This window comes from Mirounga leonina, unplaced genomic scaffold, assembly GCF_011800145.1.
Source record: "Mirounga leonina isolate KUSES-001 unplaced genomic scaffold, KU_Mleo_1.0 Mir_418, whole genome shotgun sequence".
Lineage (NCBI taxonomy): Eukaryota > Metazoa > Chordata > Mammalia > Carnivora > Phocidae > Mirounga > Mirounga leonina.
The window spans coordinates 2,246,509-2,259,072 of record NW_023270739.1 but is presented as its reverse complement, the minus strand read 5'-3'; the positions used below and the strand labels follow the sequence as shown (position 1 = coordinate 2,259,072).

The 12,564-nt window shown below is 59.1% G+C and overlaps 1 protein-coding gene across 1 annotated transcript in view; it reads right to left on the bottom strand.

Annotated features, from left to right (window-relative positions):
• Positions 1-372: 372 nt before the first annotated feature.
• Positions 373-12,564, bottom strand: part of SULT4A1 (sulfotransferase family 4A member 1) — a 31,944-nt gene continuing 19,752 nt past the window's right edge. The window contains exons 6-8 of the mRNA XM_034987236.1: positions 8,913-9,007; positions 3,109-3,247; positions 373-1,949 (exon numbers count right to left, since the gene is read on the bottom strand). Of these exons, the coding sequence (XP_034843127.1) occupies positions 1,909-1,949; positions 3,109-3,247; positions 8,913-9,007 (275 nt within the window). The 3' untranslated portion in view covers positions 373-1,908. The remainder of the gene's footprint in view (positions 1,950-3,108; positions 3,248-8,912; positions 9,008-12,564) is intronic.

Below are 12,564 nucleotides of genomic sequence, written 5' to 3'. Positions count from 1 at the left end.
AGATTTCCAGTGAAAAGCTCTATAAAATACAATAAATAATGTGGGGTTGTAAAAGGTAGACATTCTAGCTGCATATGTTACAGACTTTATAGTTATGATACAGGCCATCGAAACTGCGATCTTTATATAACGCTTGTAATCAGACATGTAGAGACTTCAAATCCCAAAGGCAAGACAGCTGCTCTGGGTCGGAAGCAAGGCCCCCCTCTTCCTCCAGCGTCTCCGCTGCTTCCCTCCCTCCCCCGGGCCTCACACTGCTCCCGGAGTTCGTCCAGCAAGGAACAAATGAGTGCATACAGGACTTTTAGCTAGTAGAGTGTCTGGGTACTGTGAGCATGCAAGTTTGCTGTTGCTGTTATTATAAATAAAAGTCAAACGTGAGGTCACACTTTCCCATCTTCTGTTTATACACCAAATCAAACTTCTCGTTCATGGAGACGGTGAAGATGTCCTTCCACAGCCCGACTCTTCCTGAAACACAAACAAGAGCAGAATGTGCTGAATTCACTTGCTGTCAGGCCAGATACCGAACCAAAGGAAGCCTTGGAAAAGGTTCTGGAAGGTTCCAGATCTATTCCTGCACCCCTCCAAACTTGGCCTACGGGGGCAGGGCAGGCCATCTGAACTACAGACGAGCTGAACCCGTTTCCCTGAGTCTGGTCGTTTGGGTGTCCCTTCCCTGCTGCGTGAGCCTGGCATGCACGAGTATGCAGAGCTGAGGCTTGAGAGGAGAGCCTCGGCCCCTGTTCACTGGTGCATCCCCGGCAGCTAGGCACACACCCCGGAGGACAGATGGTGTCTGTGCAATGGATCTACCACTTGGGGCATCATGTGCACTTGGGTACTCCGTGGTATCACTACTCACTCACGACTCAACAGCTCCACCAAGGTGGCATCTCCTTCTGGAGAATGTGAAAAAGAAAAAAAAAAACCATCCCAAAAGGCAGAACCTTTTATGGTGAGCAGGAAGCCTCCCGACTGAGTCAAGGGTGAAGATTTTGAGAAGCCTGGCCATGCAACCTTGGGGAGGAATTTAAAGGGAAGAGAAGAGTCGCAATGCCAACGAGCTTTTGCAACTAGATGCCAGACGTGCGCTGGGCTGACTCAACCCCCTCAGAAATAAGTCGGGGCGATGCCCAGCTGCTCTGCGCAGCCCCAGCTCAGGGAGGCTCAGCCAAAACATGAGACCTTTCCGGGCAGATGTGCAGGAGCATGGAGCCTGCAGACTAACGAGCAGGCACGGCCTAGCCGCTCATTTATGAAGGCTTAGCGGGGAAAGAGAGAGCTCAAAATGCCCAAGGCCACCAAACCCACTTTACTTACTGACTACAGAATCTTCAGACGGTCTGGTCAGATGCGAGCAGTGCCCGGACAGACAGCAGGAGTGGGGGTTCTGAGCCCCCAGCTCCAGGAGCTGCTAGGACTATCACCATGCTTTTAAGGAAGAGCCCCGGGGCACTGAAATGCTCCTTTCGAATTCCTTCCCGAGTCAGCATCTCTGAGGTCAGAGCTCCGACTGTCTAGCCAATATCCTTTGTTAGCTCCACTATTAACAGAAGTCCCTGTCCTGGCGGGACCCCACCATGCTGGGCTACCACATCTAACGTGACAAGGATTTTCTCTCTGCTAATGAAAAATTGTATGTCAGTGTCAGAGAGGGGAAAGAAAAAACCCAGAGAAATTGTTCTTGCTGCCCTCTGATGATACCTCAGGGACAAAATTAGAAGCTTCTAGACCAACTACACTATAAATATATTTTTCCATGATTATTTTTCTCAGCTGAGGCAGCTGAGAGCTCATCAAAGGAGTCACCCACCTGGTTTAGGGTTTGGAATCAAGACAGTGCAATTTATGCTGTGATATGAATCAAATTTAAGCAATGCGGCTGGCTACTCAAGCCCTGCGTTCTCACCAACGCAAGGAGGTCTTCTGAGCAAAGAGGCAATGTGCTAAAAGAAAACAAAATCAAAGAACTGAAATAAAGCAAAACCAAGGTAAACAATGATAAAGCAAACACATCAGAAGGAGCATATGGGTACGCAGTATGTTCTCGACACTTCTTTACCACGCAAATGAACCAAAAGGGGTATTTTGGAGAAGGTCACATTCAAGGATAACAAAACACAGCAAAAGCAAAACTAAAAAAGAGCAAATAAATTTTAAATAATAAATATTTGTGAAGACACAGCCAGGAAATCACTTGCAAGGTCCTGTGGTTTCAGCCGATTGCTCTGCCTTCACAGGAGGGTGCTCCCCCCCGACCTGCAGGACCGCCCCGGTAGCCAGAGAGGGAGAGCGCGGAGCTGGAGAAGCTCAAAGGCCCGCCCTGAGGCCCTGCCCAGGACCCTGCCCCAGGGCCCGGCTCTGTCGCGCCTGCCCAGCTGGGGCTGCACATGTGGGAGGCGCAGCGGGCCCCTCGAACGTTCTGTCACCTGAGGACGCTCCGAGTTCACGCAGCTGGGAACCAACGGCAGGTGCACAACACCAAGTGTCACGGGCAATTCGTACTTGCCAAGACGGTGGCTCATGCGGCCACGGCCGCCACCAGGACTCAGGGTGTTCTAACGCCCGAGTTCTCCAAAATCAAGCAGTTTCAAATATCGTGAGAGCCTTGAAGGACAGACAGCAATGCGGGCAAATCTGCAGAGGGCTCCTGCCTGCACTATGTCCTCCGCCTCACACCGCTCCGTGCCCAGGACACAGCTGTGGCCCGGGGAGCGCCGGCCTGCACGGAACTGGCACCCAGTGCAGAGGGAGGGGGCGCCGCCCCGCGGGGGGGGGGGACTCTCCGCCACCGGCTGAGGGCTGCGTGCCCCGGGCTCCACCATCTCACGGCCCCGAGCCCATGCCGGGGTCTGTGCTGTGGGGCTGCCTGGGAAGGCGCCTGCTTGAAACGTCCTGCCCACAGAGCCCACGGCATCCTGACAGTCACCCGGTGACCTCCCAGGCCACTCGCACAGCCGCCCCCTTGGCCCCCGCTCGTCTCCACCGACAGCACCTGGCTTTCGGAGGACCTTCCTGCTCTCACGGAGCAGAGGACTCTGGAGCCACGAGGCCCAGGGCAGGGACCACGGACCCCGGCGGTGGGGGGGGGGGGGGGGCGCGTACCCCGGCCCACGGGCAGGGCCTCAGCGTTGCAGCACTGGTCCACCAGCTGGTGGCAGTGCTCGCTCAGGGCCTCCAGCTGCGCCTTGTCACAGGACACCCCCAGGAATCTGGCCAGCTGCTCCACCATGGCCACCAGGTCCTGGAACACAAGAGCAGACAGCAGGGAGCCCGTGAGAGGCGGCGCCTTGGCCGACCCAAGACCCTTGGCGGGGCACTTGCTAAGGTGCTCTGCACACACTTCCTTACTCAGTCCTCGAGACAGGCCTGATATTGGCCTCGTCCGGACATAAATCCAGGTTAAACAGTTGCCCAAGGGCACTCGGTTCTCGAGTGGCAGAGCTGGAAGTCAAGCCCCCGTCCTCCGGGGGATCTGGAGCAGGCCTGAGGGCTTGGGATCACTGTGGCCATTTTTAAAACTCACTTCCGAACCGAGCCAGGAGCCAGACCAGCTCACTCTTCTCCCCCTTCCTTCCGTGCAATCAGCCGGAACCAGCTGGCCCTTGGGAGAAGAAGGAGGCCCCTGGAGGCCCAGACAGGCCCCAGGGCCAGCCCACCTCACCCCGCAGGAGGAGCTCGTTAGGTGTGAGGGTTTGGTTACGCTCGACTCAATGGACAGAAAGCCACCTCTGGGCCCCGACACTCCACCCTCCGGATGGTGGGAGCATTAGTGACCCAGCCTGCGTCTCGGGAGGGGCACACACCTGCTCACCACACAGCCCCTCCCCCGCACCGCCCCGCTCCCGGGAAATCACCCAAGGCGCCTCATATTCTCAATCCGTGCACTGCCAACCATTGTGCCCAGAACCCTGACCTGTCACCAGGCAGTCTCCAAACTCTGGCAATGTCCAGGTCCTGCGTCAGGAAAACGCTGGAGGCTGTCGCCTCCTTGATGGTTTATAAAGTAATTGGCATATTAAAGCCTCTGAGAAGTCCTACGATAAAGAAATCCATTTCATTTGTTTACACAGTATTTCGCAAACTTTACAAAAACAAGAGGTTCTGTGAAAGCTGGGTTGAGCGTCAGCTCCTCTCTGGATTCCCACGGTGATCACCACTGGGCTCTGCGCCCCACTTTCATAGCTGTCCCCCGCTTAGGGGCTCCCACCAGAGAGGGGTGCAGGTGCTCAGCTCCAAGCCCCGTGTGCAGGGCTTGGCCAGGATCGGGAGCACAGGAAATGTTCGAATAAAAAGGGATAGAAACAGCTCCTCTCCCTGCTTTGCCACCCAGTATCTCTAACTAAAAGAAAAAAATCAGCGACAAAGATTAATGACAGTGGCCCTCGGAGGGGACACCAAAGGAGAGGGACCCAGACTGCTGGAGCGGCCACCAGAACCCTAATGGGGACACCACACGACTGGCGTGACATCCAGCCCAGGGAGGAAGGCACATTCACCAGCGCGCACCCAGCTGCCTGCCACCAGCCTGCTTCCCGGTTCTGAAACTGAGCTGTGCGGGCAGGCAGCGTCCCAGCCGCAGACTAGCTCTGGACAGCTTTTGGGACCTCCCGAGTGTCCCTGCTCCAGTCCCAGCACTGCCATCTGGTCACAGTCAAGACTCCTCACCTGTGGCTGGCGAGAACACCTCACAGGGGACTGCAGGACTGTGGGGTGACACACCGGGGAGGCCGGCGCGGCGTCCCGCTCATGTGCACAGCCCACAGCAAAGGGGGAGATGTAGGAACCCCCGGAGGAACGCAGGTGCTGTTATGATCCAGCCCCAAGATGAGAACATGCCAGGCCTGACCACACTCCTGGAGACCAATGACGTTCACTTGGGCTATTTTTTTGGAGTAAAGTGTGAACCACGTGAATTCCTAAAAATGTGACGTAGTCACTTAATCCCTATTAAAGGAGTCCGGACCCTTACTGAGGTTTGTGAAAAAAGAGTAAACAAGTAGAAATTAGGACCTTGACCGCAGTAAAGGCCATTTAGTCCCTCTGGCCCGGGAACATGAGTCCGGGCGGAGGCAGGCCCAGGTGGGGCTGGCGGTCTGGACTTCGATGGAAAGCAACCCATCTATAACCTCTTTGCTGAGGGGCCCAGTGAGGCAGAGAAGGAACTCACCTTGAAGGGCCTGGAACGAATCCAGAGCAGCCAGGCGTCAGTCTGTGTTTTAGCTACGAAGTGTATATAAAGCGTGCATCCTACTCCCTCGTGGTTTAGTAACTGAAGTAATGGTTTAAGTTCCTCGTTGCTGAGTCCCCGGCACGTGGCCCCGGCGGGCGTGCGCGCAGCTGACCGCGCTGGGGCTCGTCCTTTCACACCAGGCCTGGGGCGTGGGCAAGCGCTAGCGTGGTCCAGGCGGGCATAAAATCACCAGCGTCCCACACACCCACCCCGGGGAGGCGCCCGGGGGAAAAAAAGCTCATGTCCACCAAGACGCAGGAACATTCACATAACCACCCCGAACAGAAACGACCAGAACGGCCAGCGACACCGGACGGACAGACACGTGGCGGCGTATTCCTGCTGCAGTGGAATACCACCCGGGCGTGAGAACCAGCCCGCCACACAAAGCACAGATGAACCACAGGACGCTACACGGATCACAAGCAGCCAGACGCCGGTGCGCACTCCCCGGGCGTCCACTCCTGGGAGGTTCAAAAACAAGCGGAACTAATCTGAACCAACAGAGGTCAGAAGAGTGGTCGCCTCTGGGAAGCGGAAGTGTTAACCGGAAAAAGCCAGAATGTTCTGGATCTCGATCTGGATGATGATCACACAGACGTGTACTTGTAAAAAGTCTATCAGGTTGTGGACGTGTGATTTGTGTATTTGACCTCAAGTACCTGCTACACCTCCCTGACAAGTGAGAACAACAATGACAGACACCTGCTGAGGGCCCGCTAACCGCCAGGCCTGCCCGCATCGGGCCCTGTTCGAAGATGATGCCTCCCGAACCTCCGTGACGGAGGAGCAGTCTCATCTCCTGGCCCACAGGCCCAGACAGGTCCCAACATGAGCGGTCCACTTCCAACACCCGGGTCAGCCGCACGGAGAGGAGGCAGTTGGCTCCCCGGACGTGCCCCTCCGGCGCTGCAGCCGTCTGAAGGCCGCCGGGGCCTAGGGGCCCCACAGTGATCTTGCTCACATGTCCAGCAGCCAGGCAGGGCTGGCGGCTGGGCCACCCATTCTCCCCACGGCGTCCCCAGGGGGACACCTGGGCATCCCACGTGCACTGTGCAAGGGCCAACCCCAGCCCCTGAGCCCTGCCCCGGCTCCTGCTTGCAGTGTACCTATCCGGGTCTCCAAATTCACATGGCCCAGCCCGGGTCAGTGTGGGAGGCTGCAAGAGGGCACAGACACCAGAGGCAGGACTCACAGGGGGCCCCCAAACCACTTGTGCCCCTCTTTGAGCTTGTCATGTGGCCTCCTGCTCATGGCATTCCTGCTGGCTGTCCTACAGTCCCCTCATACTCATGAGGCCAAAAGCGAGCTCTCCATCTTCATGCAGAACCCACCCTTCCTTCCATGTTTCCTATCGGATCTCCGTGTGACCAAGCCCTGCCAAGCTTGCTCAGCATCACCGAGTCCCGTCCCCAGTGCCTGTCTCCACCCCCACCCCCGGGAACCACCTGGACTCTCTCGGACACAACAGGCAGATGAACGCCTTCGCCTGGGCCACGGCCTTGGTCAGAGTGCCAGGCTGGTCTGCCTGGTGCCGTCCTGCCCCACCCACTCGCCACCACCACATTGCAGGGAGCAGTTAGGGCAGGGGCCTGGGCAGGGAGCCGGGGCAGCCCACCCGTGACAAGCCCCTCAACTCCGCGGGCCTCTGGCTTCTTAACAAGGAGGAAGGGTCTCCACCGTGAAGGCCATCCGTTCGACCCACAGATACTTCCCGAGAACCTGTTATGCGTCGGGCACTGACTTAGAAGCAAAAACAGGCACCCCAACTCCCAGCCCCAAGGGAGCTTATTCTGGCAGGGGAGACAGTGAGCAAAATACAGACACAAACCACAAGATATGGGGCGGAATGTTAGAGGCTGTGGAGAAAATGAAGCGGAGAGAGACGTGCGGGGATTGGACGGGCCGATTTCAAATGGGGACCCGGGGAAGTGTCACTGACAGGAACCAAGGCCTGGAAGAAGTGAGGGAGGGACCCATGTGGACCCCGGAGGGGAAGAACATTCCAGGCGGGGCCACAGCACCCCAGGCTGAAGGAACAGTAAGCAGGCCAGTGTGGAGCTGGACGTCCGGACACCGGGCCGCCGTGTGGGCCCTGACCTGCACCCGAAGCAACGTGCGGCTGGAGGGGCCCAGTCTGACCGGCGTGCACGCCATCGAACGGCCGCTGCACAGCACGCAGGCCTGAGGGGATGCAAGGAGGCCCCCCAGGAGGCCACGCAAGCGATGACCCGGGCCGGAAGCAAGGGTGACCTGGACCCCGGAGACTGGGGGACAAATGGTCAGATAAGGAGCATATTTTGAAGACAGAGAACACAAGACTGGGAAGACGGACACAGGGTGTGAGAGGAAGTCAGAAGTCGAGGAGGATTCATGACTTTCGCCCGAGAGACACAGATGAAGCTGCGGAGGATTTGAGGGGAAACCTCTAGTTTGTTTTAGACATGCCGGGTCCACGGCCTCCACCAGACGCTCAGGGAGAAAGGTGCAGGGGGCGGCCAGTGGAGAGCGAGTCTGGGGAGGGTCCACGTCTGGCCTGGGGTCATCAGGGAAGGGAGCAAGGCTGGGACGAGAGGAAAGCCAAGGTGGGCTGAGCACCAAGAAGAGAGCAGCCAAGGACGCAGGACCAGCTGGTATCCCGAGTGGGGGGAGACGATCACCTGTCGCCTGCTGCCAGGAGGCCAGGTGGGATGACGTGAACACTGACCGCCGGGTCGAGCAACACGGAGGCCATGGGTGGCCCTGACAGAGCACTTGGGGGCGCGGGGGTGAGCCCGGCCCGAGCGGGCTCAGGAGGGGGGACAATTGTGAGGGGACCCGCAGCAAAGTGGAGCCGAGGAGCCACAGAGGGAAGGGACTTAGGGAAGGCTTGCCTTTTGTCTGCTGTAAGAAAGGGGAACCATCAGAATGTCCCTCCAGAGACGATACAGCCCCAGCAGAGAGGGTCAAGGTGCTCTAGAATTAAGTGAGCCAACACATGCACGAAGAACTTCGGATAGGACTCAGCACGTGGCAAGACCCTTAAAGTGCTAACGGCAGTGACTGGTGTGCGGTGCGTGGGCCCCCCTTCTAGAAGGTGAGCTCTCGGGGCACAGGCGAGCTCCTGCCTTCAACAGCATGGCCGAGCCTGGAACGTTCCGGCAGCGACCACCTCACGCCACCACCCCCACGCCCCATGCCAGGCACTCAGCAACACTCTTCACATGAACCGGTTCGTCGGCACTCTGAGTGCTGCTGTGAGGCAAACAGGCCGCGAGACGAGAAATTCGGGCCCTGCCATCTTAGCCCTTTGCTCTGAGCTGGTCCCCTGCGGAGAGGGTGCTAGGGGGCGGCAGGGAGAGTCTGGCCGTTGCTCTGCTCCCACGGCTAGGCAGAAAAATAACCCACAGGGCTTTCTAAAGCACTGCCCACGGCCCAACCCAGAAAGCACCCTTGGGGCCGGGGCCTAGAGGCTGGGGCAGGCTGGGGCAGGGCCAGACCCCGCCAGGCAGGAGGGCCTCCCAAAGCACCGGCCCGGGAGGATTCTGGGCACACCTGGAACTTCTGAGTCCTTCCGCCCGGAAGCCGGGGGTCTCGGAGAGACCTGCCATGCACTCCAGTCACGCCCATGCTCCTGCATCAGGAGCTGCGAGGCTGGGGGTGCTTGCCCCCACAGCTGCCCCCCTGCAGCACTCACCCGGTGCATGTCTTCATACTTGAGGAAAAGCACATTCGAGTCCATGCGGTGCTCCCAGAACTCCTGTACGTGCTCGAACCAGGAGCCGTAGCCTACTGTGGAGACAAAGGGACAGGTGAGTCACAGCCTTGGGGGAACAGGCATGCACAAGTGGGGTGGCCTGGCTCCCTGCCTTCTGGAAGGCTCCCCTCTCACTGCCCAGGAGCCGTGGTTCAGGAAGGGAAGAACAAGCTCTCGGCTCCGGGGGAGGTCCCACAGATGAGCCCCCTCCGAAGTCCCACATCCCCTGGCTGTGTGTACAAGTCTCTCTCGCCAATAGTTCTCAGCCCCCTTCCCTACGTACCTCCTGGACACCTTGAAGACCTGACCATTGGGCAAAGGCCTCTGCTCCCCTGGGGGATGGACGCTCCCTGGCTCCCATGAGTTTCTGCCTAACACGCGGTCGCTGAGAAGAGCGCAAGCCCGGGGAACTGAGAAATGGGGCGGTCGATGCTGCTGGCGGGGGTAGGATGACATGCGGGAGGCGCTACGACCCGAGCACAAGGCCCTGCCAGGCAGGAGAGCCACGGGCAGAAGCAGGAAGGGCGGAAGCAGGATGGAGCAGAGGTGGAGAGAGGCGGTGTGCTCTGTCCCGACACACGAGCCTCACAGCCCACGCCATGGCCCCTGCACCTCCTACGCTCCTCGGGGCTTTGGTTGGGATAAGGGTCACGTGGGCGGGTGGGGGATGTGCCAGTCAGTGTAGCCAGGCTGCTTCGAAACGTTCTTTACAAAAACTACAGATTTTCACCCCATCCCCAGCCCTCACGCTGAGATGAGTCTCCCAAGGAGGCGTCCGCATTAAACAGAGCAAGGCCTCAGCCAAGGAACGCCTGCCCTGCCCGGCTGGGTACTAGGTGCCGGCCAGGAGTGGTGGCCGCACCGCCTGCACCCTTGTTCACCTGGGCGCCCATCTGTCTCACAAACACTCAGCCTGTGGGTCCCACTTCGTGGCCTCGGGCGCTTGGCAGGAATCACCAAGGAGACTGGCGGCGAGGATACGGACTGATCAACGGGAGGGAGGCATGGTGGACACAGGGGGTCCCGTCCCACGTGGGGACAAGCCTTGAAGGGTACACAGCGGTTGCAAGCCATCAAGGTGGCTCAGAGCACAGTGACAAGGCCAGAGGGGAGAGAGGGAGCACGGCGGAATGGTAGAGGACACGGCCTCCAGGGGAGGCAGCCTCTCCAGTCCTGCACCGGCTGGGCGACCCGGGCAGGTCCTCCAGTGGAGTGACGACAGAACCTACGCCTCCCAGAGTGGCCGAGGGGTGGCAGGGGACTGGTACTGCCCCTGCCAGAGCCACACCTTGAGCAGAGAAGGCAGCCTCCGCCCCCAAGTTGCTGAGAACCTCGTAGACTTAAATGCCTGACAGAGGCTGGGAAGACCCAGCTCCCGCCGCGGCCACCCCGGGCAGTCTGCAGTCTCGCCAGCAGGTGGCAGCACAGCAGCAGCCTGGCCCCACGGCCCAAAGAGCGGTTCTGAGGGATGGGGAGTCGACCAGGGGTCGCTGAGGGCTGGCCTCCAGGACCAGAGCACAGCAGAAAGGCCCCCCCTTCAGGCCAACCAGACCCCGGCCCGCGAGGAACGAAGCAGGGGGTCTGGTGGGGCGGGGGGAAAGAGGCAGAAATGACAGAACGGAAAGAACACAAATTCAGCCAAGAGGCCTTGTTTGGGACCCACTGCGGGGTAAATCCTGGCTGGCGAGGGCCTCAGTCTCCTCACTGTAGAGGTCTAGCGGCTGGGCCTGGGGTCCCCCTGGCACCCCTTCCACGGCCAGTCCGGCACATCACGGTCACTCCATACACCTGAGATGGGCCTTAGAACAGCCAGGCCAGCCTTCCCACTTGAGAGAAGACGAGGCAGAGTCCAGAGAAGGGAATGAGGACTGACTCACCAACAGGCGCATAATCACGGGGGCCCCGAGAGGAGAACCCACCTCCCGAGTCAGTGCCCAAGCCGCCACGCAGACCAGGTGACCTGAGCCCTGGGACAGAGCATGAGTCCAACAGCCAGGAACACAGAGGCTAAGAAAATCCTTGTCATTCCAAGGGGCTGTGTGAGAAAACTTGCAGAACAGGCAAGCAATGCTCCCAGGGGAGGACGTGGGGGCTGAGCAGGAGGGTGACGTGGGGACAGTGAGGGCTGAGGAGAGTGGTCACTGCACACGAGCACACAGGTGGTGGGGACAGTGAGGCATGGGGACAGTGGTCACTCACGCAGGGTCAACGATCACAAGGACAGCACAGGCCTGTGTCTCCGAACCCTGGTTAGCTGGTGCAGAGAGGGGTATAGACCTTGCTGGTGGGGACACTGCTCTTCCCACTCAGGATGTGTCACCCTGGGAAGGAAGCTCCACCAGGGCACCCCCGGCCTCTGCCCACCGGGGTCCCTCTGCTCCTGGAGGTCGGTGTGCTTATCCAAGCAGATTATCTGGGAGAAGAGCAGCTCACTCTGCCCCCTCTCTGGGAGCGACCCTGCCTGCAGGGTGAGTCTTCCACACTCCTGTCACCTGGGCATGCAGCCCCAGGCACCCCCGCCCCAAGTGCACAGGTCACAACACCCAAGTGCAGGCTTGGGTCAGCGCGTCCTCCGAGCTCACTCTATCAGTCAACGGTGCCGGCCACTGCTCGTTCTACAGCTCAGATGAGGAGAGGACACGAGCCTCCGAGGGCCCAAGCTGTGGCACACTGGCTGCGAACGCTGGGAGAATAGAGAGAACACGGGGGAGCTAAGCACACATGTCGAGAGGCTTTGGTGGGATCACAGCAAGTGCGTGTGGCCTTGAACTTCAAGGGCTGGGCTGTGACCTTTAAAACACGGAGAGGGGACGCCTGGGTGGCTCAGTCGTTAAGTGTCTGCCTTCGGCTCAGGTCACGATCCCAGGGTCCTGGGATCGAGCCCCACATCGGGCTCCCTGCTCAGCGGGAAGCCTGCTTCTCCCTCTCCCACTCCCCCTGCTTGTGATCCTGCTCTCACTGTGTCTCTCTCTGTCAAATAAATAAATAAAATCTTTAAAAAAAAAAAAAAAAAACACGGAGAGACCTGTATCAGGATAACTTAATTCCTCTAGCCCGAGCAGGAGGCTAATTTAAGACCGACACCAGGTGGCACTTTGAACTTGGTGGACACCTGCTCTTTACGGGGCACTGTCCCCACGCTGGTAGCTGCTTCTCTGGAGGCAGGAGAACATGTTGGGACTTAATAATATGGTTTTGAAAACCACATCAATGGCTTACTCCAAATGCCTGGCAGACCAGAAAGGGCCTGAGCCAGGTGGCAGTCCCCTGGGGGGACAGGGAGGCTGGACAGAGGGTCTTCGAAGGCTCCAGGGCTTTGAGGGCAGGGGCCTCCTCCCTCGGGCCTCCTCCCCCGGACCCTCCCCCAGCACCACTGAAGCCAATTCAGAGGGGCTCAGGCATTGAGGGCCTCGGGGGCTCCGGTGCAGCACCCATGAGGGCCCGGCCTTCCGTGAGGCTTGGGAGGCAGCTCCAGTCCCGCCGGTCAGCATTCATCTGGGGCACTATATTCCCGGCTCTCCCCTGGTCTTGCCACACGATCTCACTGCAGAACCTCTGACTAGGTCATCCAAGTGGACGGTGGGGCTGAACG